The sequence below is a fragment of the Symphodus melops genome (assembly GCF_947650265.1).
Source record: "Symphodus melops genome assembly, chromosome: 11".
Lineage (NCBI taxonomy): Eukaryota > Metazoa > Chordata > Actinopteri > Labriformes > Labridae > Symphodus > Symphodus melops.
This window is the reverse complement of record NC_136701.1, coordinates 3,048,943-3,073,416: the sequence shown is the minus strand read 5'-3', so window position 1 is coordinate 3,073,416 and position 24,474 is coordinate 3,048,943. Positions and strand designations below refer to the sequence as shown.

General features: G+C 46.0%; 1 protein-coding gene across 1 annotated transcript in view; it reads left to right on the top strand.

Annotated features, from left to right (window-relative positions):
- Positions 1-24,474, top strand: part of med13a (mediator complex subunit 13a) — an 84,626-nt gene that overhangs the window by 48,315 nt on the left and 11,837 nt on the right. The window contains exons 5-15 of the mRNA XM_079356324.1: positions 5,104-5,304; positions 5,395-5,589; positions 5,674-5,836; positions 6,526-6,636; positions 9,283-10,032; positions 12,488-12,704; positions 16,653-16,683; positions 17,061-17,182; positions 18,047-18,137; positions 19,476-19,687; positions 20,976-21,172. Coding sequence (XP_079212450.1) covers positions 5,104-5,304; positions 5,395-5,589; positions 5,674-5,836; positions 6,526-6,636; positions 9,283-10,032; positions 12,488-12,704; positions 16,653-16,683; positions 17,061-17,182; positions 18,047-18,137; positions 19,476-19,687; positions 20,976-21,172 — 2,290 coding nt within the window. The remainder of the gene's footprint in view (positions 1-5,103; positions 5,305-5,394; positions 5,590-5,673; positions 5,837-6,525; positions 6,637-9,282; positions 10,033-12,487; positions 12,705-16,652; positions 16,684-17,060; positions 17,183-18,046; positions 18,138-19,475; positions 19,688-20,975; positions 21,173-24,474) is intronic.

The window sequence follows — 24,474 nt, the reverse complement described above, 5'->3', positions numbered from 1 at the left end:
TCAACTCTTTCTTTTCTTGTAAACATTCAGTGCTGTGTACGTTCACTGATCTATAATAGTAGCTGTACGTCTGTGTTATTGGGCTCCGTCGCAAAGATAATACTAGTTCAATCTTCTGTCAGGGTGCCGTTCATTACCGATTGGCATGCAGCCAGTAAAAAACAGGAAAGCCTCTGTAGGCGCTTTGAATTATAGTGTCGTAAAATGTGCAGCTCTAATGATAATCCATCTCTGGCTTTGAATACATTACGCAGCTGTGAGCCCAACACTTTGTATTGTTTGCATTTCCAATCCTAATAAAGTTATTTTATGCTTTTATTTATAGTGGACAGAGTCAGAAACCAGAGGGAGAGAAAGAGAGAGAGAGAGAGGTTGGGTTGGAGCGAGGGCCGCCTGCGCAGTATTCATGTATCCTATGAGAAGATGCTGTATTCCTCTTGGTGGGCGGCCCGGGTTCGAATCCGACCTGTGGCTCCTTTCCTGAATGTTACTCTATCAACACTTTCTGCAGTGTAGACTGAAAACGTGACTTAACGAAATATGAATACTTAAAGGCAGGGTTGATAATTTCCTCCAGATAAACGTTTTGAGCTTTTGGTTGAAATTGTCTTTAGGTCCTGATAGTAATTAATAACTCATGTTCTCTGAAAAAGAAACGAAAACAAATCTGTTGCAGCTGTAAAAAGCGTAAAAACTTCGACCAATGTTGGCACTCGGAACACGTTTTATAAACCAATCAAGCCTCTCTACCCCGTACATGCACGAGCCCACACTTAAAGCATGAGCTGAAATCTGCTTCTGGACCAATGGAGCTCGTGCATGTAAGTGAGGGGGCGTGGCTTTAGAGGGAGCACAGAGGGGAGGGGATGGGTGAAGACGGAGCACTGAGAGGATGCTACTTTCAAAATCACGTTTGTTTTCTGAAATGATCAACTTTGCCTTTTAAAGGAAGTATGTGCAACTTTATTTGATCCTCTACATGTCACACCTGAGCACACGCGTGACGACACCTCCACCATCCTGAAGGCCCCGCTCTCCTCCAGCGACTCACCTCCGGCCCCCTCCCCTCACGTCCACTCTGAAGGACTTATCAAAAACAACACACCATAATAAACACGATTAAGTGCAAGCTATGAGCATAAATGTGCTCTGCTCGAGCTGCTACAACCTGTGCCCTGCATTGTTGTTAGCAGGCTAATGTTAGCGCTCTTTAGTTAGCTCGTAAAGCGTGATCTAAAGACTCTGACGTGACCTCCAAATAATCAGTGAGTATGTTCCTCTTCTTCTTCTTTCTAGTCCTTGACTAAAACAGTTTTTATACACAAGGGGAGGAGCCTGTTATCCCATCTATGTAAACACAGCTCTGACAACAACACAGCCAGCGGGACTCGAGCTTCTTCCTCACTGTAGACCAGGGGTGTCCAAAGTGCGGCCCGGGGGCCATTTGTGGCCCTTGAGTGGATTTTTTGTGGCCCTTGACTTCAAATCGAAGAATCAGAAGATTTTGGCCCCAGGCCTCATCAGATGGCATATTTCATTATTTTTTTCTTTTTCATGTTAGCGAGGGAGACCTATAAAAGCCTGACTATTCTTTCCAAAAAATTAGAACACAACAGTTTCCCACTGCAACTAGTTATTGTGTATTTACATTATTTTTTGATGTGGTCAAAATACTAAAAGTTCCTTCCAATATTAAAAAAAAAACAAAACAACCCTGTGGCCCGTGAGCGACTCTAACAACCGCAAGAAAAAAAGTTTGGACACCACTGCTGTAGACAGTCAGGACTCAGAGACACATTCACACAGGAGAGACTGGATTTCTGATGTTTTTACGTTCATCCTTTAAATGCTAAATATTCAAGGCAAAGATCAATACCTCCACAAACCAATCAGATTGAAGTGTTCCTCTTTTCTCCTCACCTTTGTTTGGATGGATGGGTTTCCTGCCCTCTCTGTACTCCCCCTCCTCCTCCTCCTCCTCCTCCTCCTCCTCCTCCAGTGTAATAACACTGATCACTTCCTCCATTCGCCTCAGTAATTCCTGAATAACCGACCCCTTTACTGTCTCCAGAGCTCTCCTGGAGGCTCATGATAACACCCTGGCTAGTTAAAAACCTGTGCTCGAATCAAATAACATGAATATTGAATCTTGTTGTATGGATTGCTTAAAGGGATGTTGATGGCTTCTGTTAGTCATTTAGGATGATCATATTGCTCCCCAGCCATCCACCAGTAGATTCTTACGTATGACTCATTTTATTGGTCAATGAGAATGCCTTCTTTCACACATTTATCATTATTTCTGTTTTCCTCTGCATGTAGCTCAGGTCTACTTAAAATTATCAGCGGATACACACACACACACACACACACACACACACACACACACACGTCCTCCGTATCCGCGATCAGATAACATTGCTTCAGTTAAACTGCTTACCATTCTTGTGGATAATCTGCAAATTGAACTATGAAAGTTATATTGATTCTCATTTTAGCAAAACAGCCTCAAGTGCCTCGTGTTCAAAGCCGCAGATTTATATGAACCTCAACAGGATTGTCTCGACGGCGTGTGTGTGTGTGTTTTACGATCAGCGCAGACTGCGTGTTCAGTCTCTGAGCACGGTGGACGTCGACATGCAGGTGTGTGTGTGTGTGTGTCACCGCCGCAGTGCATCTCCTCCTGGCTAACCAAGCGTACCGTCGAGGAAGGGTCCGACTTCCATCCCTCTTCATATAACCCCCCCCCCCCAACCTCCGCCGAGCACGCTTTACTGTGCGGCAGAACGCTCCGGCCGGCTCCAGGATGTGACCTCATAAAAGGGCGCAGAGTGAATGTAATGAACTCTCAGCCCATTACACTGATCTGAGCACATTTGACATGTCTTCAGGGAGCCGCAGATAGACTCGCAGTCAGAGAGAGAGAGAGAGAGAGAGAGAGAGAGAGAAGAAGAAGGGATGCAAGAGAGGGTGCGGCGGCGTGGTGATGGAGGGCGGGGGGGGAATGTAAACCATTTCAGTAATTGTGCAAAATTTGATCTCTTTTGCGCAGCTTGCCTCAGGTCTGAGGAGTGTGCGTTGCAGCCAGAAAAGCAGAAATGAAAGGAAATAAGGAGCGGAGTTGAATTTAATTAGGGTTAATATGATCGACCATGGCTGCATGTCGTTGTGTACCGCAACATAAATAACCTTTTGTGCTTCTCTCGGCGGGGTTGTTTCTGCTGAGGTTGTGTGTTCTGCAGGCGGAGGGGAAACTTCAGTCGGCTGGGCGTGCAGGATGAAGTGAGTCTAGACTGCACAATGAGTCATGTTTAAAGTATGAAAAACGCTTCACCTGCGTCGGGTAAATAATATTAGACCTCTAACTTCTCGTACTAATGCTCGACAGTACTTCAACTCCTCAGACCTTGGTACTTATCTTCCTCCACCACCTGCCAGGTGCTGCCTGAGACCACCAAGAAGAGTTGGATATACTGAATAGATGTGTTGAACCAATTTCCTCCAAACCTCCACGTTGAGTCGTCATCCTTGAAGATTTGGGTCCTGATTGATTTGGTGACCTGCGTGTTTACCGTGCTAACGGGTGCACAGGGCAGTGCTAACGTGTCACAAACACAACAAAGGAGCAGCTGGGATCTAATTACAGCACACACCTCATCCTGCAGCGGGGCTCTGATTTGATTTTACATGCAGCATGGTCATTTGATCCAAACAGACGGACAGCGTGAAGTTAGCTCACTCGCAGAAAAGTTGGAGGAATTCTTCCTGCAGCCGTTCAGCAAACGGCAAAACATATAAACATCTATCGAGTGCCCTGCTGATAAGTCACGGAGCATCAATAGGTTTCATTTCATGACCCAATCAAAAACCGCAAATGCATCTCATCTTCTCCTTTTTCATTTCTTCTCCTGCCAATATTTTTCCATCCTGGAGACTTGTCTTTGGTCCAGCCGCAAGATCAATACCTGAGGACAGAGGCCATCCAGTGTCGTAATGACCAGACAGACACACACACACACACACACACACACACACACACACACACACACACACACACACACACACACACACACACACCCTGTCAGCATGTTCCAGAGAGTAGCTCCTCATCTTCACATGTTTGATACACTCAGAGAAAGAGAATGCATGCATAACAAGCTGACAGGTTGTGAGTGTGTGTGTGAGAGAGTGTGTGTGTGTGTGAGAGTGAGTATATGCTTGTCAAATTGATATGCATATGGTTTCTGTGCCCACATATATGCATTATGCATGTTGTTTTATGGTCCAATCTGCATTCTCTGATGGATGTAGGCCTGTTCTATAAGCAGACTCGCGGGCTCTCCGTCTGACTCCCATATGTCTGTGCAGTCGAGTGTGTTTGCCGAGGAGTGGCCCCCTTTTTATAAGCCTCTGTTTATGGGCTCTGAGAGGCCACTGCTTGCCAATAATTGGCGTCTGGATTGCTCTGTAAGTATTCAGCGAGTCAGCCGGGACCGACTGGGTCCAGCAGTGCTCAGGGAAAGGTCAGAGCGCCGATGGTCGGGCCTGGAAGAAAAATGACATGGGGAGAGGAAAGCATGCAGGAGAAGAAATAAAAGGACCAACAATCAAGAATAGAGACATTAGATTGTTCCAAGATTGAAAAAAGATGATGGTCAAAGAGAGAACGCATGAACAAAAAGGATTAAAGGAAAGGCTAGAGGAAGAGGACAAGAACAAATGTGTAAGACATGACATTTTCAAAGGGGATTAGAGGACAAATAATAAGAGGAAGAACACGTGACAAAACATGAGAACGGTTAAAAACATTCATAAAAAAAGCATTTAAGGAAGAGGCAAAAAAAGAAAGTGGAGGAAGAATTAAAGAATTGGAAGTAAAAAAATATCAATGTGTCAAATCAGATCCTTGTGCCGACGTATGAGACGTAAACCATTGAACTGCTCGAGCCGTATATCAAGGATTAAAAGGAGAAAGATGAGTTTGAACAGCTGGTTTACCTCGCCGCTGCTTCACGGCTCGTCATGGTGACGCTTCGATGATGTCATCATTCTGATTCACACCATTGACTCTTCCGCTCCTCTCGTTGCTCTGCTTCTCTGCAGTCATCCTGAGTCCTTTCGGCCTGAACGGGACACTCACCGGCCAGTCGTTCAAGATGTCAGACCCGCCCACGCAGAAGCTGATTGAGGAGTGGAACCAGTTTTATCCCATCAGCCCCGGCGCCAAGGAGCGTGCGTCGGAGGACAAGGCGGAGGACATGGACTGGGAGGATGACTCTCTTGCCTCCGTGGAAGTCCTCGTAGGTGAGTGGTCTTAATCTTTGTGAGCTGACCCGCCTTCAGTTAAAGCTCCGGATCCTAAACAACCTGTGTGTGTGCGTTTGTGTTTTACAGGTGGTGTGCGGATGGTTTACCCAGCATGCTTAGTGCTGGTGCCCCAGTCAGACATCCCCGTTGTGGCCCCTGTGGGGTCCTCGCACTGCACCGCCGTCTACTCGGGTGGCCACCAAGTGCCTGCGTCCCAGCGAGAACCCGCCATGTCTCTGGTGACCCTCACCCCTCCCACGTCGCCTGAGGAGGCGCACACAGGTAGTGGTACAAAGACTCTCGTTAGATCCCAGTGTGACGCTGTGCTCTTCGTTATTCAACCTGTCGTCTTCCGTCTCCCTGCAGTGGACGCTCACTCGGTCCAGAAGTGGGTGAAAATGCCTTCATCGACTGATGCGTTCACTTTGGACAGAACGAGTCATCATGGAGGAAAGATTCCTCGCCGGCTAGCCAGTCACGTGGTGGAGCGCGTTTGGCAAGAGTGCAATATCAACCGAGCCCAGAACAAGTAGGTCTAACCAAGACACGGATGCATGATGCTGTAGATGAAACAGGCTAGAAGTTTGGGTAGTGTTTGAATAAAATAAAAATAATTACCTCCTTTTAAGTTTCTAATCTGTTATATTGTTTGTTTTTAACCCTGCATGTGGCTGCTTTGTAATTCTATGTTTTATATGGTTATCTTTTTAACTCTGCTTGTAAAGGTCTTTGGGTTTTTTGAAAGGCGCCCAGGAATAAAATGTATTATTATTATTATTAATTCGTACACTCGACTACCAGAAAGTCCTCGATAGATGCAACAATCAGGAGTAATTAAAGTGCGGGATAGTTTCAGTTGTGACCCTTTGGTCTGTACTTTTATTCACCATCAGTGAGTCTGACACATTGGGAGCACGCCGGGATCTGCTGCCTCTTGACCAAGCACAGACTGTCGGCTGGAGTTAGCCGTTAGCTCGTCAGCCAAAATATTCCCGCTCCAGGCCGGGGTGATGAAATCAGCCTCAGCACAAAGCTTGTAGCATTCACCACTGTGCAGCAAAGGATCATGGGAAAGTGATGTGCTCAGTTAGAGGATTTTAAATGTGTATTTTAAATGTACATGAACCGGTTTATTTTAAATGAGGTCGTTGCTACGCTTTGTGACTTAAAATCGCCCTCAACAGAATCACGTCTGAAACCTTTTCTTCTCCTCTGCAGGCGGAAATTCTCCGCAGCGACCAACGGTACCTGTGAGGAGGACCTGGCGGAGAAGGTGGGAGCCTGGGATTTTGTGGAGCCTTCTCAGAGGTCGTACTGCAGCTGCTCCAGGTCAGTCATTTCCCATGTGAGCGTTCAGCCAATGCAGCTATTGCTCTGCTCGTGCTCAAAGTCTTCTCAAAGAGGTCCGCCAGAGTCCTCGGAGCTTTAAATACCGGCACAGACGACTGAAGTCAGCGAAAATATCTGCAGGTTTTATCCACGTCTAGACCTTGACAAGCATATTATTCTTCATACTTTTCAATTTATCACTATTTTGTAAATGACAGCTGCGGCCAGCTGAAACCTCCGCTCGGCTCTTTTGTAAGTCACGCAGTTTTATTCCCACTATAATTGGAGGCAGAAGTAATAGTTTGACCTCTGATGGAACGCTCGAGGGAAAGTGTGCTGCTATGAGGATGCATGTTGAAGCTCTTAACTGTGACAAATGAAACATGTCCAGTGAGTTCATATGTGTCGGCTTAAAGGGCAACGCTCCCCTTTAACGTTCATGAAGGGTGCCAGGACGCACGGAACAGGAAGAAAACTTTGGAGCTGTGACGACCAAGCGACACTCATGCAAGAGTTGATAAACACGTTTATTTTTTCAAAAGCATTGAATTGTTTGAACTTTTTAACAAACCTAAATATCAAACATCTGCTGTGATGCACTTTTAATCAATGATTTTCTGGTTTATTCATAAAAGATTTTTAATAACAGAACGACAAAGAACAAACTGGAAGTTTTCACTTTGAGCCATTTTCAGACTTGTTTCTACTGAACTTCTGTAAAGTAAAAGATTCACCCTTTTTTTTTTTTTTTTTTTTCCATTTTAAAAGTTGGCTGTTTTTTATTGGTGCAATTAATGCTTCAATATGAAATGCTGACAAACGCTCTGTCCAAACCGTGAGTGCAGCCGCCACATCACACTGCATGAGCAGTTTGAACGCTCACATCCATTCATTGTTGCTTGCAGGATGTGAGGATACAGAGTGATGCAGATCAGGCTGTCAGCGCCATCAGCTCATCATCAAGCAGAAGACTGTGACATGGTGTTTCAGTAAATCGAGCTTCCGTCAGCTTTTCACTTAGACACAGTTGTGACCATCAGATTTCTTCAATCTGTGCAGACTTGAGACCCAGTGAGCTGAATGTTTGACTCCACATGGGAAGCCTGAACCAGTCTCCTATGATACACTACCAGTCAAAAGTTGCATGTTATCATCATTTTCATCCAATTGTTTGACATGTGTTTCCTGTAGAAATAATGAAGTGGATACATTCAAAGGCATGCACTTCTTTCCAAAACAAAAATCTCATTGTTTCATTTTCATGGTTTAAATATCTACTCTTCTAAAATGTGTATAATAGTCAAAATGAAGAAAACCCTTCTGTTCAGAGACGTGCCCTCGAACCTGTCGATCTTACAGCAGCTGTATTTTAATAATATGTAACGTACTGTATTATTGATGATATTCTTACTCTTGTGTGTCCAAACTTTTGACTGGTTGTGTATCTATAGTAATATCTGAACTCTGACTGATGGTGGATGAGAAAGATCTTGTAAAGTTTTGGTGTGTTTTGATTGGTTGGCAGCTTGTGCGTTTGGGCATATTTCCACCGGGGAATCCTTCGCACTCAGCTTTTTTTTTTTTTTTCTTTTTTTTTTTGTCCACCTAGAGGAGAGGAAAGCCGACTTGGACGGCAGACGAGAGCAGAGTGGATTGGGCCAGTCAGCTGGAGCATGTTAATTTGTTGGCAGACGGCCAACACTTTGGCGACACAGAAATGGGAAGCTCTGTGCGTTGCCAGTTTTAATGGCCATTAGCTTTGTTTTGTAGATGGAAGCCTTCCATATGTCTGCTTATCTTGACATCTGATTGTCAGGACACGCTAGTAACCCTGCTATTAAAGAGACACAGCATCCTCGTCAGCACCTTAATGTGGAGCTGCAGCAGTTAGCGGAGTGGTGAGATAGAGACCCAAAGATAGACGGCAGTGAGTGAGTGGTTACAAGAAGCAGGAGAGGAGTTCAACAGATCTTAAAACCTACAGTTGGCTTCAGATGACAGACTGAAGTCACAAACTAGATCAGATCTTTCTATTTTGTCTGCCTCCCTTTTTATCTTTATTGTGTTTGCAGGGGTGGATAAAGGTCTCCCCTAAACACACCAACTGCAGCCTTTATGTGAGGAGGAGATCACTCTTACCGTTTGTACAAACAACACTCAGATTGGTCTATTCTCACCCACTTCCTCCCCCTGCCTGTCTGCTCGATGTGCAGTTAGCATTAGCCCTTAAAGTGTGCGGTGTGCGCTGCGTGTTTGAAAGCAAACAGCTGAAAAGTCTCTGTGAACATGCATGAAAAGGGCTGAAGAGTCAGAGAGCAGGACACAGAAATATAACCTCGTCACTGTTTGTTTACGTCTGACTTGGACTTAACTTGTATTGCTCATCATGATGGTTAAGAGTCCTCAGGTCATATGCTTGCTACTTGATTTGATAGGAATGATTTGTGCTGCCATGTCTCAGGTGACAGCTGTGGGTCGTGTTGATGGTTTTTAGTCGCAGCAGATGTTGAAAGGATTTTAAGTGAAGCAGCACAAGATCTCTGTGCATCATGAGAGTGAACCTGCAGCCTCTCTAACTGCTCCCGCTCTGTGTTGTGTCTGCCATGCCTTAGTCTCACCGCATCTCCTTCTTTTTTTCTTCTGCAGATTCAAATCAGTGAAGCAGCGAGCAGGCAGCACCCCCGGACAAACTCAGTCTGCAGGACAACCGTCCCAGCTCGCGACCAAGCACAAAGCCGGGGGAGAGAAGCCGGAGAAAGGTGACAAGCAGCAAAAAAGACCTCAGACGCCGTTCCATCATCGCAGCCTGGCCTGTGACGAGGCCTCACTGGAGACGGAGACGTCAGCCGGACAGAGGTTAGCCATGAGAGGCCAGGACGGAGGAAGGTTCACTACGATCCGATCAACGGATGTCTCGACCATACAAAAAGCCCCCCAGCTCCACAGTGGGGGGGTCAACACAGGAGCATCAGAACAGGCCAACTCCCCACAACCCCCGCCACTTAGCCCTCACCCCTGCGAGCGTAGCGAGGAGTCAGGAGAGGGCATGAAGAACCCTTCAACCCCCAACAGTCAACACTTTTACCAGCCGCCCCCGGAGCCCTGCCTGGTCGGGTTGAAGGGTGGCGGCGAGGATCCCAGAGGGCAAGAAGGTCTAAATCAGCACTTCCACTCCCATCACTCCCACCCTGGAGGTTCCACCTACTCCGATCCTCCTGAACCCACCGTGTACGTGGGCACGGCGGTCAACCTGGAGGAGGACGGCTCGCACGCCCCGTGGCGGTTATTCAACCTCCCCCGCAGGAAAGAAGCCGAGCTGCAGACGCCGCTGCTGCCAGGGGACAAACTGAGGGAAGAGGCCTTGGCATCGCAGGACAACTTGGTGTCCGTTACAGAGTGAGTGACACACACTCTGTGATGCAAAGTGTTTCTGTTTCACACACACACGCGAGACGGCGCACACTCACAGAGTGACAGAGCAGGAAGACTCAGCATTTCAGCCGTGGCCACTGTCGACCGTTCACTCCGGGAGCTTTTAATGTCATTCTGTGCTTCATGTGCACATGCTGAATCAAGGTAGCTGTCGAGTCTGCAGATCTTTTCCAATCCAAACCTCCTCCATAAAAGCTAACAACGTCGGTATCGAGGACGGTCATGTTGGTGTTTTGTCGCTCGTTTGTATCTTCGGTCATGCATACAGCTACAGCAGCTTAGTTTGCACCATCATTCATTCTGTCTGTCTGTCTGTCTGTCTGTCTGTCTGTCTGTCTGTCTGTCTGTCTGTCTGTCTGTCTGTCTGTCTGTCTGTCTGTCTGTCTGTCTGTCTGTCTGTCTGTCTGTCTGTCTGTGTGTGTGTGTGTACTCTCAAGGCTTGTTAGGATTGTTTTTTACGAGACGTGTGACATACTCATTTTGAATATCATAGTTATGTTATCTTGAGGATACACATCACACACTCGTCTTTATGTAGAAGAAAAATGCTCACTGCTGTGAGAGAGTCAGACATCCGTCTGGCTAGTGGCTAATGCAAGCTAGCAGCATGTTTTCTGATCACACACGAAGAAAGACTGGCTCCTTATGAACGTTTGGATTCTTTCTGTGTACTGAGCCAGTCAAACCGTCTTTACGTATCAGAGGCTCAAGTGAAGATATGGAAATGAAATCTGAATGATTGGAACCTTTCAAACCTGCTTGAATAAATAATAGTAATGATAATTGATTTGATCCCAGCCGACTCCCCGCCTTCACTCCTCGGTGTCAAAATGTACCATCGTTGCACGTAGCTGCACACAGCATGTTAATCTCTCGCTATGTGCCCTTTGACATCATACATCAGCAATGTGCAGGGCCAGCACTACTCATCGATCCCCAAACACACACACACACACACACACACACACACACACGCACCTCGGCCGGGAGAGAGTAATGGTCGGATTAGATAAAGGAAAAGCCTCGGCTATTGTGATACAGTTGAAGCTGAATGTTGTCTGCAGGCTGTCAGTTTGGCAGGCACAGAACAAAGACTGGCACCAAGCAAGGAGGAGGATCACAGACGGGGGGGGGGGGGGGGGGGAGGCTTGTCCAGTGTGAAGACGGGCAGAGTGACCAGCAGGCCGTAGGGTGGCCGTAGTGGGAATTAGCAGAGGGGGGTTACGCAATCCCAAGGGGCCAGCCGCATGGAAGGGCTATTCTAGTGAGCTGTAATCCTCCCGGCCGTGCCTCTGAATGGCGGCTAATCTCTGGGCCAGGCCACTGCGCACCATCACCTCACATCAGAGCTGCACAGGCATGACGAGAGGACAGAAGTCCAGAGAAATACAGGAGAGCAGGGAGAGCACCAAAGTTGGGTCAGTCCCTCCTCTCCTCTCCTCTCCTGAGCAGCCAGCGATTCTTCCTCTCCCTGCTCTGTCACATACATGGAAGAAGTAGGCCACAGTCGGAGCCACAGAAGAGGTTTTCATGTCCCAGTAACAAGTGATGAATGCGTCTGTCTGCGAGTGTACGAGCAGTCAGTGTGGCAGTCTGCACGTCTCCATAAATCTGCTAGAAATGTAATTGTCTGACAACAAACATGATGCGTCCACTTCTGCTGCATGACAGCTGTCACCATAGTTTGCAATCGCTGCCATTTCTGTTTCTGCAGATAAATATGGCAGCTACTATGACATATGAGATCAGGCAGCGCCGGCTCCAAAACAGAGGAGTTGAGGAAATGTGCTTGTTAGTTTTCTACTTCTCCACTCACGTTCCTCTCTCCTTTTATCTCATCTGATCAAACGATAATAAGAATGCTCTTTTGAAGCAGTCGCTAAAAATGTCCGAGATGTTTTCATCTGTTCACTATAAAGTGGAAGTCTTGATTGTTACTAAGGTCTAAGCATCTTTCATGGTTTAGGTCTACTCTCAGACACCGGAACTGAAAAGTTTAAAGGGAAAGACGACATGTTTGACATTAATGTTTCACTCCTATTGATGCTTCTAAACTTGGCTCTAACTTGGGCTTAATCTCTGCTCCATCCAGCATCAGGCAGCTGTCTTGTTTATCAAACTGAGCCCCTCCGCCTTTCTTCGTGCAGACGCTCCGAGTGCTTGTAGTTGTAAATCTGTTGATGTCACAGACAAACTCGACAAAACATATTAAAGGCTGTTCCCTGTATGTTCTCTGTGTCGTGTACCAACATCCTCCTCGCTCTGTGTCTGATCAGAGCCATGGTAGCGAGGACGTCATTTTTTATGAAACTCATCATCCAGACATAAGTAGAAGTGCAAGCATCCCATGCGGTTTCCACATGCACACATGATGACGATGCTGACACCTCCTCACACCTCCTCTGCTCCCGCTCCTCAGGGTGATGTCCACGTCCAAATGGCCTCTGAAGGTGTCTGAAGAACGGGTCCAGATGTATCGAGCCAGGAGGAACCAGTACCTGTCTGCTGCCATCACCGACGGCGATCACGAGCCCGAGGTGGACCCTTACGCCTTCGAGGAAGGAGATGTGAAGTTCACATTCTCGAACAAGAAGGATAAGGGAGGAGGGGAGCGCGAGCCAGGAAAGAAACACAAGGTAAGGAAAGGCAGGAACGGGAGAGAGCTGGATTATCGCTCGTCTTTTAAGATGCTCGGGTTATCCTGTGCACAGATGGAGGTCACGCAACATGTTCTGCCATGGTTCCGCTTTTATACTTTGTCCTCCATATTATCAACTGAATGTTGTGCAGATGAAATGAAAACAGGTTTTGTAACTTGTTTCCATAACAACAACCTGCAGTCTCTTTCTATATTGGTAAATATTACCTAACATTCAAACATCTGACTGCATCTCCCCCCAAACACTCTTTCATCGCTTCATGCACCTTGTTCACTTTTTACATGCATGCATATGTTTTATTTTATGTTCAGTTACTCCCGCCAGCCTTCACGTCGGTGTTTTGGTGACAGAATTTTCAAACTTAAACTATGACTGAGACGGTAAAGCTTTGGAGTAGGGTTGTCCCGACACAACTTTTTCACCTCCAATCCGATACCGATATTGCAGCCCTGAGTATTGGCCGATACAGATATTGATCCGATACAATATCAGCACGAATCACACATACTTTCATTACTTATTTTGTAGTGTGGAAGGTTAGAAAAGGCAACGATCCAGTGATGTGACTCAAACAGAGAACAACAGTCAGCAACAGCAGATATGAGAAAAACTGACCCATGTATTAACTAATTGTTTATTTTTAACTTCAATATAATATCTACAAGTGAATAAAATAAATAAAAAATAAATTAGAAGACCCTGAAAAATCACCTAAATAAATCCAATAGAAACAAATGATACTTTTAAAGTTTGTTAAATGGTCTGCTTATCGGAGCGCTTATGTCAGAGATTTTAGATGCAGTTTGATAAAATCCAATATTTGTTTTCTGGCTGATATCGGACCAGTATCTGATATCTATATCGGATCAGGACCCCCCTACTTAGGAGTGTGGCGTGGCTCCTCAGCCCAGCTAAACAGCAAACAGGGGGTCTTTGGGGAGGGGGGAACAGTGAAAACCAGGCCTGATGTGTTCGTCACTGAAGTACTATTCCAGTCTACAGCCATGGATTGTACTTCAGTCGTTTTCAGCACAAAGATTCGATTTTGATTAGTCACCAAAGAGCTTTACTTCCTGTTGGGATATTTATAACGCTTGGCGTCCACTTGACGCTCTGACATCATTTCTTTGTCGTGACTAGTTGAGCTGAAAACAGTCCTCGTCGAACTTCACTCCACCTGGAAATAAGCCCAACACACACGCTGGGCCTTTTAAGTTTGGCTGCGAGCGATCCAGTTTGCAGCCACACCCCATTGGATTTACTGCTCGGTGCTATGTAGCGTCCCTAAAAGGCAGCACGCAGGGTAACCACTTCATCCATCTTTCCTCACAAGTTGCCCGAGGGTAAAAAAAAAAAAAGATCAGGGAGCAGGCAAGGTAGAAAAATAGGCCATCAGCATCCTCAGCAATACTGCACTAAAAATAAAGCTGCAGCCGCTTTCCGCACGCATCCGCTTTCACTGCCCAAGTCGAACAGAACAGGAAGCTATTCCTGAATCACCATTGTTAGTGGAGCCCAGAGGAACACCAAAATGGTTAGCTTGTCCAATTTCCTTAAAGTTGTTTTGTTTTTCCTGTTTGATCTGCCCTCTCCCTTCGCAGTCCTCCGCTCTGCCTCTGAGGTTGTTGGCTCCGGCTCCAGACAAGGGCCACCTGTTAGCTTGGGATCGCCCCCAGCATTGAAAGAGAGACTGTGTGTGTGTGTGTGTGTGTGTGTGTGTGTGTGTGTGTCTTCACACAGCCTGCAGTCGAACCACGGCAACAAACTTGGCTCACTGGACCATTAAGCTTAAAAAGCACACTCAAATATTGTGCTTCTCTTCCGTCCCTGTGGTCGGTGCTGAAAAGTGAGGGTGAAGGAAGCTCCCAGTGGAGAGGAGAGTCTCTGAAGATCAGTCTGTGCAATGGAGCCGTTCCACTGTCTGCTTTATGTGCAGTGTGTGTGTATCCACCATGTGTGTGCAGGTCTCCCTCACAAATTTTAATACCTTTGGGTTTTGGCCTTTTATGAGCATCTTTTACTCTCTGCAGCTGTAGGAGGCATAACCTCCTCCCCGTCTGATGTGGAGTGTTTGCTCTTTATAGATAACGTCAGTGAATAAAGATAAAGGTTTGGATTCCTGTATGTATCCCGGACCTTTTCACCCTTTCTATTGCAAGCAGGTCCGTACTTTTAAAGCGTCACAAAACAAAGTGCGACGGGCTGTCCTGACTCAAAACTTGACGATTGAAAAGGATTTTGCAAAAAGGTTTGGTTATTTATTTTAAGCGACACATATCCAAAATCTAAAAACGAGTGTTGTGTTTGAACTGTAAGAAGCTCAGTGTCTGATGTTGAACACATGCACTCTCTGGCTGTGTCGAGTCGCCTCACCCTCGTTTAAACTCAGTTAAACAGATACAGGTGAGAAGTGAGCGACATGTTGGCATGCAGCCGCTCACATGTCACTGGGTCCCTGTGTTTGGATCAACACGTCTGCAGCTGTTTCAGCACCTGAAGGAAAGTGGTGTCCAGTTCACAGCCAGCCGTGCTCTCCCTCCTGTATATGTATAAGAAACAAACGTGCAAAGACCGGATTGACAATATATCAACAGGCGGGAGGGGGGGGGGGCCTTGTGTGAACCGTATGTACGCATCTTCCACAATCAGTCTGTAAAATCTTCTCGCTGGAGAGTTATTGACCTCGCTGCAGGCCATGTGACATGAACTTCAGAGGAGCATTAAGAACACCATCATACAGAAGCTGTACATCTGTGTCAGCGGCTGAACGAAGTGAGACTGAGGATAAAGGTGATTTGTTGCTTTCACGCCGGCAGCATTGCTGTCTTGCAATAGTACAGTACTCATCATTAAATCTACCCCTGGCTCTTCTTTCATTCATATATATATATATATATATATATATCCTCCTCAAGGCCTCTGTATTGATAAGGGGTTAATGCATCATTAGCACCTATAGATTGTGGCCTTGCTGTGGATTTTGTGCACCGCTGTGGATCGGTCCTTAAAGGGAGGAGGATTAAAGTCTGGGTTACTCTGAGAAAAGCCCTGGAGCGTAATGAAATCAATGGCCGGGACATAACATTCCTGTTCCCCAGCTAGGATTGCTCAGTTCGCAGTGTGCCACACAACCCATCACACACGCGCGCGCACACACACACACACACACACGCACACGCACACACACAGAGGGCCAGTCCTCCCACATATTGACGTCTTGGTTGGAGCCTAACAGGCCATTCCTTGGATCATGATTTCACTCTGATCCACTCTGGAAATCTCATTTGCTACAGTGGAGGCAAACAGACTCCTTTCTCTGCCCGGCTCTCTCTGTCCCATTTTCTCTTTCATTATTGTGATTATTTTTTTTGTCATTATTTCTGCTTCATTTCTTCAAAAGAAACCACAGGTTTTTTTGGGGGGGGTTTTTTGCATGGTTGTTCGAGGTTACTTATTTTCTGTGTATTTCCTCCTTCTGCTTTTTCTCCCAACTCTGCTCCATGTGTTTACATCGATCTTTGTTTAAGCAGTTCGACCATTTAAAGTGTTTAAATCAAGAAAAGAAAGAGTGGAAATGGGACTAGAGTTCAGTCATTGTATTTTGATTGAATATAACAAATGAAGATGTAATAGATCTGTGGACTCAGTTTCATAATGCTTTGGTTGCAGCGTACCTCAGAGTAACGTGATGTTTGTCTGCCTAACGTGGGTGATATGTCATTCTGTGAAAGAGAATCCTGATGAGCAAAGTGCACACAGGGAGGAAGAAGCAAAGTTAAATAATTTGGAGAATTAAGACGGCGTAATCCAGGCATAGATCGAGGTGCACTTTCATATGAGTGAAAACACTGAGAATGTATCTGCATCGGGAGCTTCGATTGGTCCGTCTGAATCTGACCCTCTGAACTTTCTGTGTCCTCACAGGGTGAAGATGGAGGAACAGGGCCATCGGATGGTAAGCTGCTTCTTCCTGCTCTGATTTGGCTTCTGTGAGAGAGAAAGTGAAAGTCAAGTTGACATCCTCAGAGCTGCAGAGCGAGTTACGTCTGTGTACCTGCAGAGATAGAATTAAGAAACACAACACACAATTAACATTTACTCTCAATAAGTTTTAACATTAACCCCATGGAACGCATCCGTCATGCTGTGGGCATTTTATTAATTGAATTTAGAAGCCAATCAGCAGCCTGACTTGATTGAATAGAGATGATTGAAGCCGCTCCTGGTGACCGGCTTTCACAGTTTTATGCCTTTCAATTCTCGAGCACTCAAACTGTAGACAAGAATTCAAACCAAGATGTCGGAGTCTGAACTGTAGACGTGTCTGTGTAGATGCTCAGCGGGCAGCAGCTCACAACCGCATGGCCTCCACCAGCCTGATCCACGAGACGGACCTGGTCGTGTCCATAGACGACCTGGACAACCTCTTCAACTCGGACGAGGACGATCTGGCGGTTAGTAGACTTTGGCTCACGTATCAATCAGTGTCTGATTACATAGAGTGGTTTGGCACATTGTGTGTGTGTGTGTGTGTTTGAGTGTATTTGAGAGAGTGAGAGAGAGACTATGCCCCCCCTCTGTAGTTAAATGTCACGTGTGAGACTGCCATGCAGCCCCGTCAGGTGAGAGGATTATAAACGGGGTCGTATGCTGTTCACACATGCACAAAAACAAAATAATGTGGTTCAGTTCGTAGGATGAGCTGCACGTGTGAACCGAAACAGCAGAATTGTTCCTCTGGAGTTCTTCCTGTCAGCCCTTCAGTAAAATGTCTGCAGGAATTCGTTTGAGCGGGAAACAGTCCGGACGATGCAACGCTGTCGAGCAGACGGAGATGATGACATATATAGTATATATATATCACTGTACCTGTGGGTGAGCGATGACATCACTGTGATCATGACGGAGCAGCTCCACACTCCTATCTTCTTCACACTGTTTTGTTTATAACGTGTCCAATAACATGAAGCATTGATAAAGATGGAGAAAAACTTCATGCTATGAGGGACAAGTGTGAATAATACATTTCAAGAGTGGACTGACGTGAAATTTTCCAGAAATGTTCGGGAGTGCACGCATGACAAACAACTTTTTATGCCTTTCATTTTTAGAGCGATAGGACAGTGGATAGAGTCAGGAATCAGGGAGCGAGAAAGTATAAGGAATAACATGCAGGAAAGGAGCCACAGGACGGATTCAAACAGCCCCCGTAGAAGGGCAGCGTGCACTAACCACGAGAATACCAGCGCCCTGTTACCTGACTCTAAGAATTACCTGAATGATCAGGTGATAATTCACTTTGTTTCTGTCTTTCGCAGCCCGGCTCCAGACGAGCGGCGAATGGAACAGACGAGAAATTTGGCAGCAAGGAACCTAAGCCCTCCACGCTGGACCCGGTCTCCTGCATCAGTATGTGTCTCAGCGTCTCTTTACACTACAAGGAGCCTCAAGTGTTAAACTCAATCTGATCCCTGTGAGCCTCTTGAACACACTGAGTGGTTGAGATTTTTCCACAAGTCACTTAGATTTAAACACAGTATTCCCCACGCTCGTAATTTCATTTGCTAAGTGTAATGGCTTTTTATCCTTTATATCCACTAATTAGAACTGAAGCTTCTAATACTAATGCATCACTGCTGCTCAGCCTGCTCCTGGCCCCCTAGTGGTGGAGAGTGTGCGTCAGAGTTTGGAGCCAAGTCTTCATTGAGCTGCTGTCATTCATTCTTCTTTGACGCTTTCTTTGCTCACCCTCCTCTGGCCTCAGAGTAGCATCCAATCTGTTTAAACACACCTTTAGCAGACAGTATCTTCAGTATTATTTTCATTTACTTATTTATTTATCGGTGCTCGGGGACTCTCACGGAGAGCTAAAGAGAATTTAAGCACACTCTATATTTTACTGAGAAGCAAATTGGTCTCCCATCAACCCTTTTGCTTCCCTTTTATGAAGCGATACTGTGCAATCCTGACTCATTTAGCATGAAGACGGTTTGTTAGGCCCCTGGAAGCGTCTCGTAACTACACAAATGATTGGCCGTGTGTATTCCCAATATGGTGTCTTTTTATAGAGAGTGGAGTTGGCTCGTGAAATATAAGCAGTATAAAAAGAAGTCTGCCTTTACTCCTCTTTGAACTTTGAATAAACATCTCTGACAGGCACTGTAAAAATTCTCACTAATATGCATCTCCAAAGCTACGAACAACGATTCAGCAGACATGGGCAAGATGCCTGTTAGACCCCAAGCCGTCCAGGATGTATCCAGATGTTCTGTATTTACCTGTAAAATGATACAGATATTTGAAGGAAAACCTCGACAGTCATACCTGCTGAAGTAACACATCTTATACTGCTTTGTTATTTGAATCAGTGCTTCTCAACTGGTGGGTCGGGACCCAGAAGTGGGTCGCAGAGCTGTTTCAGAGGGTCGGAGAGAATCACTCCCATGATTCCCCACCAGCCTCGACGTCATCTTTTATTGTTTTCATTGAGAGCCCTCTGGTGATGGCATTTAAATATTCTGCATTTCAGATAATAAAGCCAAATATCTTTAAGTTCAGGCTCTCTCATGATCATGTAAAGCAGTGTTATAAGTGTGTAGGTGTAGTGATACACCTTCAGAAAGCTGCATATTGTCTTTATTCTCACAAAACACTTCTAAGCGTGAGGAAGGGAGAAATTAAAAAATGTGCAGTGCGTCTTTGTTGCGGACTGATCGCTTCTCTTTTCTCTCCCCCCCTCCCCGTCAGGTTCAGCAGACCTGCACCAGATGTTTCCCACGCCGCCCTCCTTAGAGCAGCACATCATGGGCTACTCGCCCATGAACATGTGCAGCAAAGACTACGGCAGCATGGAGCCCAACACGGGCATGACCATGCTGGACGGCACATCGGCTCTGGGTGGTCACTTCAAGATCGAGGTGGAGGAGAGTTTCTGCAGCCCCAAGCCATCTGAGATCAAGGTGGGTGCAGCGTCTCTAAATCTTCCTGGTAATATAGAAGCGTAAATAACAACTGATTGAACCGACGGGGTTAGATTTACAGCCAGAGCCAGTTCATGTCCGAGTGAGTGATTATTGGTTGATGTATGTTCAGAGTCAACTTCAGCCGGGGTCAGACTGCACGATTGTTCACTGTGTCGGATTAGAAGATCACAGAGCCATATGTTTAAACTGTGACTTAACATGACAGTATCCGACCAATGAAGAAAGAGGGGCGGGGCTAGAAGACAAGGAAAAAGAAGATTGTAAGCAAAATAAAAACCTTATAGTTGCTCGAGCTTGAGAAACATTTCCTCTAATAGTCCCCTCTGGCAGCATCGTCTTCACCATTCTTCTTTCATGTCTCTATTTTATTGTTTATGCTCGTGACTTTTGAGCGTGCGGCACTGTTCTCATTGGTCAACCTCACTGACGTATCGTAAAACATCGAAGAAGGCAGAAAGAAAATCCAACATGTTCAGACTTTCTGTCAGGAGGTCGTGAGGCGTCAAACCCCACAGCTGCTGCATCAGCCGGTCGTCGAGCTCATAACAGGAAGTCTGACCTCGACTGAAGACTGTCAACCATCATACCTGCAGATCCTTACAAGTTTGTGATATGAGAAAAAGACGTGATTTAAGATAACATTGTTCAGTATTGCGACGATGATGCGACCTGTTAGTGTCTCATGTTTCACATAACAGCTGTGTTTCCAAGATGTCCCTGAATCCAAAATCCAAACAAAACATCCTTTAAATTTGCTCCACTTTGAGAGCTGCTGATATCCTGCTTGAACTTCATCTGACTGCATCCAAATGTTGTGAAATCATGGCGATATGTTCAGACTCCTGCAGCGTGCGTGTTGCCTGTGCAATGCTCATGTCTGGTTGCTTCAGCTCTGACTGAAGACCTCCAACAGTAGACCTGAGGACGGTGAAGGTTTGACGAAGTGTCCCCTTGAAGTTCAGGCTGCAGAGCTTTCAAATGCTCTCACAGTCACTTTGTAAAGGTTGCCATGTTTAATTATTCATTTATTTATTATTATTACATTTTATCATCTGAAACAGAAGGGACAGGCTCAGCTGAGACTCTGCATCAGGCAGTAGTGATGGACTCTTGTGACTGAGGTTAAAGTAATGATTTATCTTGTGTGTGTGTTGCTCTGTTCACCCTGTGCGTCGCGTCTCTGATGATGTCACCTGTCTCTGTGACTATCACTACAGGTATAGTTGTTTCACTACCTTTTTTCTCTCTCTCTCTGTCTCGGCAGGACTTTTCATTTGTGTTCAAGCCAGAGCTGTGCCAGGCCTTCGTAGGCTGCTCCATGTTCGCCCCTCTGAAGACCTTACCCAGCCAGTGTCTCCCACCCGTCAAAATACCAGAGGAGTGCATCTACAGACCGAGCTGGACCATGGGCAGGGAGATGCTCAACCCTGTGCCTATCATGACCTTCCTCAACAAGGACAGGTATGTAGCTGTTATTCTTCTCCCAGGCTTTTAATGAGACGTCGTTTTATTCAGAGAACTCCTCAGGTGTTGATCTGTGTGTGTAGGCAGCAAACACTGAAATAATCCAGTTAAATCACAGCTGAACAGAGATGCATTAAATGACTCCAGTGGTATCAATACTGAGCTCTCTTCTGCATGCCTTCTTTCTATATATAATGGCCTGATTTAAACTTCTTTCCTAATATTTATCTGCTTGAATAAGTAACTCGCTCCCATGAAGCCGATGCTGTGGTGGCTGCTTTTCGTGCCGTGTGCAAGGAAGCGTGCGCTGCGACTCTGCTCCCTCTCGGTCCACACACACCCTCCGGTCTCTCCCTGGACACCCCCTTTAGCAGGCTGCTCAATTTCCCATGCATGGCTGCCTCAGGCGGAGCCGAGAAATGAGTGCAAAATGCCTTCTTGGTGGAGGAGGAGGATTATCACTGGAGTGGCGAGATGGGGCCCCCACAGCGGCTCCCTGCCAGCTCGCCGCTCAGAGCAGCTTGGAGTCTCTGGTATATCTGTCGCTGTGCCTTTTAACGACACACAGCTACACCTCTGCTGCCGTCCACACACACTCCCACGTGGGAGTCTCTTATCAGAAAAGTCCCAAACAAACCTTTGAGTTTGTGCTTTTCTCCATCTCAGGCAGGTCACCTCTTATTATTGTAACGTCGACCTCTGTGTTGTTGCATCCAGTCCTTGGGAGCACTTTCTGTTTCAGCTTTGAGCTTTGTCAACTTGACTTCACATGTTGACATTTTTTACATGCATGAAATTCTTAATGAAACAATGCAGGTTAACTGAAGAACACATCAGTCTAAAAACGAGCCGCTGCCAGGCTGCTTTTTGGGCAACAGTGACGTCACTAAGCTCAGCCGCCATCATATTGATTCTGTTACGGTGTTATATTTGTGTCTGTAAGTTCACATAGTGTTTTTGGCGTTTGGAAGGCACGACACAGCGGGGGCTCCACACACACACACACACACACACACACACGATGCTGCGCTCCCCTGCTGGCTCAGCTGAAAGCGTCTCCCTTCTGTTACTCCTCCTGGAGTTTCTCCTGCGAGACCCCGAGAATTTTTTTTTCCTGCAGCAAATCCAAGTGTGCTGATGTGAGAGCGCAGCAGGTTATTATCAGGAAAATTCACCTCCAGCTAATAAGAGGAGGTGGGGATGTCTGCATGAAGCGGCTAAGAACTGTGAGCACGTAATGAATCTGCTGCATGATGTTTATCTGCAGTACGTTCTTCTCTGCTCGTGCATGTGTGAAAACAGCTAACTGACCAATGACTGAAAGTCTTCCCATGAAATGTGTTAAATTGATTGTCATTGGGGCTGTGCTCAAACAAACATTGAAACATGTCCTTTAAGTTAAAATGAACAGAGATCTGTTTGTTAAAACCAAACGGTGAACTCTGAGCTTGGAATGAATCCTGCAGGTTCATGCTGAGCCGGCTAATGTTGACTGACTTTTACATAAGAAGGTTTTTTTTTTTTTTTTAGTTAATTGCAACTGGGGGGACATACTTAGGCCTGGTGATTATGAGGATTCTTTTTATAACATTTCACTGTTATTACCGTACACTGGAGCATGACAGAGAATGTAGAGCACAACCAGCAACAAAGGTGGTCCAATAAAAAAAGCAAATAATGAGCCCTACTCATATTAAAGGTATTAAGAAGTGGAGTGTGTAATTGGAGTGCTAAGCCTGGTAATATGCAGGGAGGGAGAGATGTCCGCAAGCTTGGCCAACGTCCTGAGAATCATGAGGCGAATATCTTCTAATGTTATGTTTGTGCAGCTTTAATGTCTGCATCCAGACTTTAGGGGCGTGCTCTGGCTGCAGGAGAGAAAGTAGTGCTGGGACTTCCTTTTTAATGGGTCCGTGCCAGGAGTTGTTCCCCACATATAGCCAGGGACACGATGTGCTCACCCTCATCCCTGCTCTCTAATACTCTCTCTCTCTCTCTCTCTCTCTCTCTCACACACACGCACACGCACACACACACACACACACGCTTCCCCTCTGCTTCCTTACTGTGGCTTGCCAGCCCAAAAATAAACCTCACCTCAGAGGGACGCTTGTTGAAATGTTTATTGAATGTCTCTCTCACTCGCTCCTCCTTTCCCCCCCCCCCCGGTCTCTCTCTCTCTCTCTCTCTCTCTCTCTCTCCCTCTCTCTCTCTCTCTCTCTCTCTCTCTCTCTCTCTCTCTCTCTCTCCCCCCCCCCCCTTTCTCTCTCTCTCTACATCTTTCTTCCACATTCTTGCTCTCTCATGTGTAAGCGTGCAGTTGGAGCCCACTCTGTTTTTCTTTTTTTTTTTTGCTTTTTTGTTGTGGCCGTGCCCCGCTGCCTTATTGCTCAAACTGTCTTTACAAATGCAGAAAGACAGTTGGATTATTGGTACATTGTTATTTGAAGCAATGTACCAAACGTTGCTTTTCAGGGAAGACCTGGAAAAGCAGCTTCCTTCCTTCCTTCCTTCCTTCCTTTTCTTGTGCTACAATTAGAGGAGGAGTGCATCAGGACCTCTGGGGAGAGCTTTCTCCAAGAGTTTGTTACAGGAAATTATGTGAATTGACACTGGAAGCTCTGATTACAGACCTTAATCTTATGCACCGGCCATTAGGGATCACTTCTAATCGTCCACATGGCTATGTGGGGATCACAGGAATCCTCTTAATGACCCCTGGACTCTCCCCGGCCCTCATTTAAAACCCCTAAACAGTGCCGCTGGCTTCCTCCTGTCCAACACACTTCCTAATGAATGATGAAAGAATTTTAAAAAGTAAAGAAAAGTATTGAAAAAGAAAAGACAAGGCAGTATGGGAAATATATGTTCCAATCTCTTCAGCCCCCCCTCCTCCCTCCAACTACTATATATAAGAAGTGTTTGGCATTGCATACATCGCACAGTCATTCATTTGCATTGCATACAAACAAATGAGCAAATTGTGTATTCACAGCTCAAAGATGTATCCAGAGGAGTCGTTAGTCGAAAGGTAAACGGTCCAGCTTGTTCTGTTTCTGTGTTCAACATGTCAACAACGTGAAGGGAACATAAAACAAGCACAGCTAACGAGACATTAGTGTTGTAGTCGGGACCACACCAGCCAAAGACCAAGACATACCCGAGACCAGAGTGCTTCGAGACCAAGACCAGAGTGTTGAGTGGTCGTGTCACTCTCAAAGACGTGATGCCGTAAACACGGGGGGGATAAAAATCCAATCCTTCTTATCACAGTAATGACGTATCAGTGCTGGTCTTGA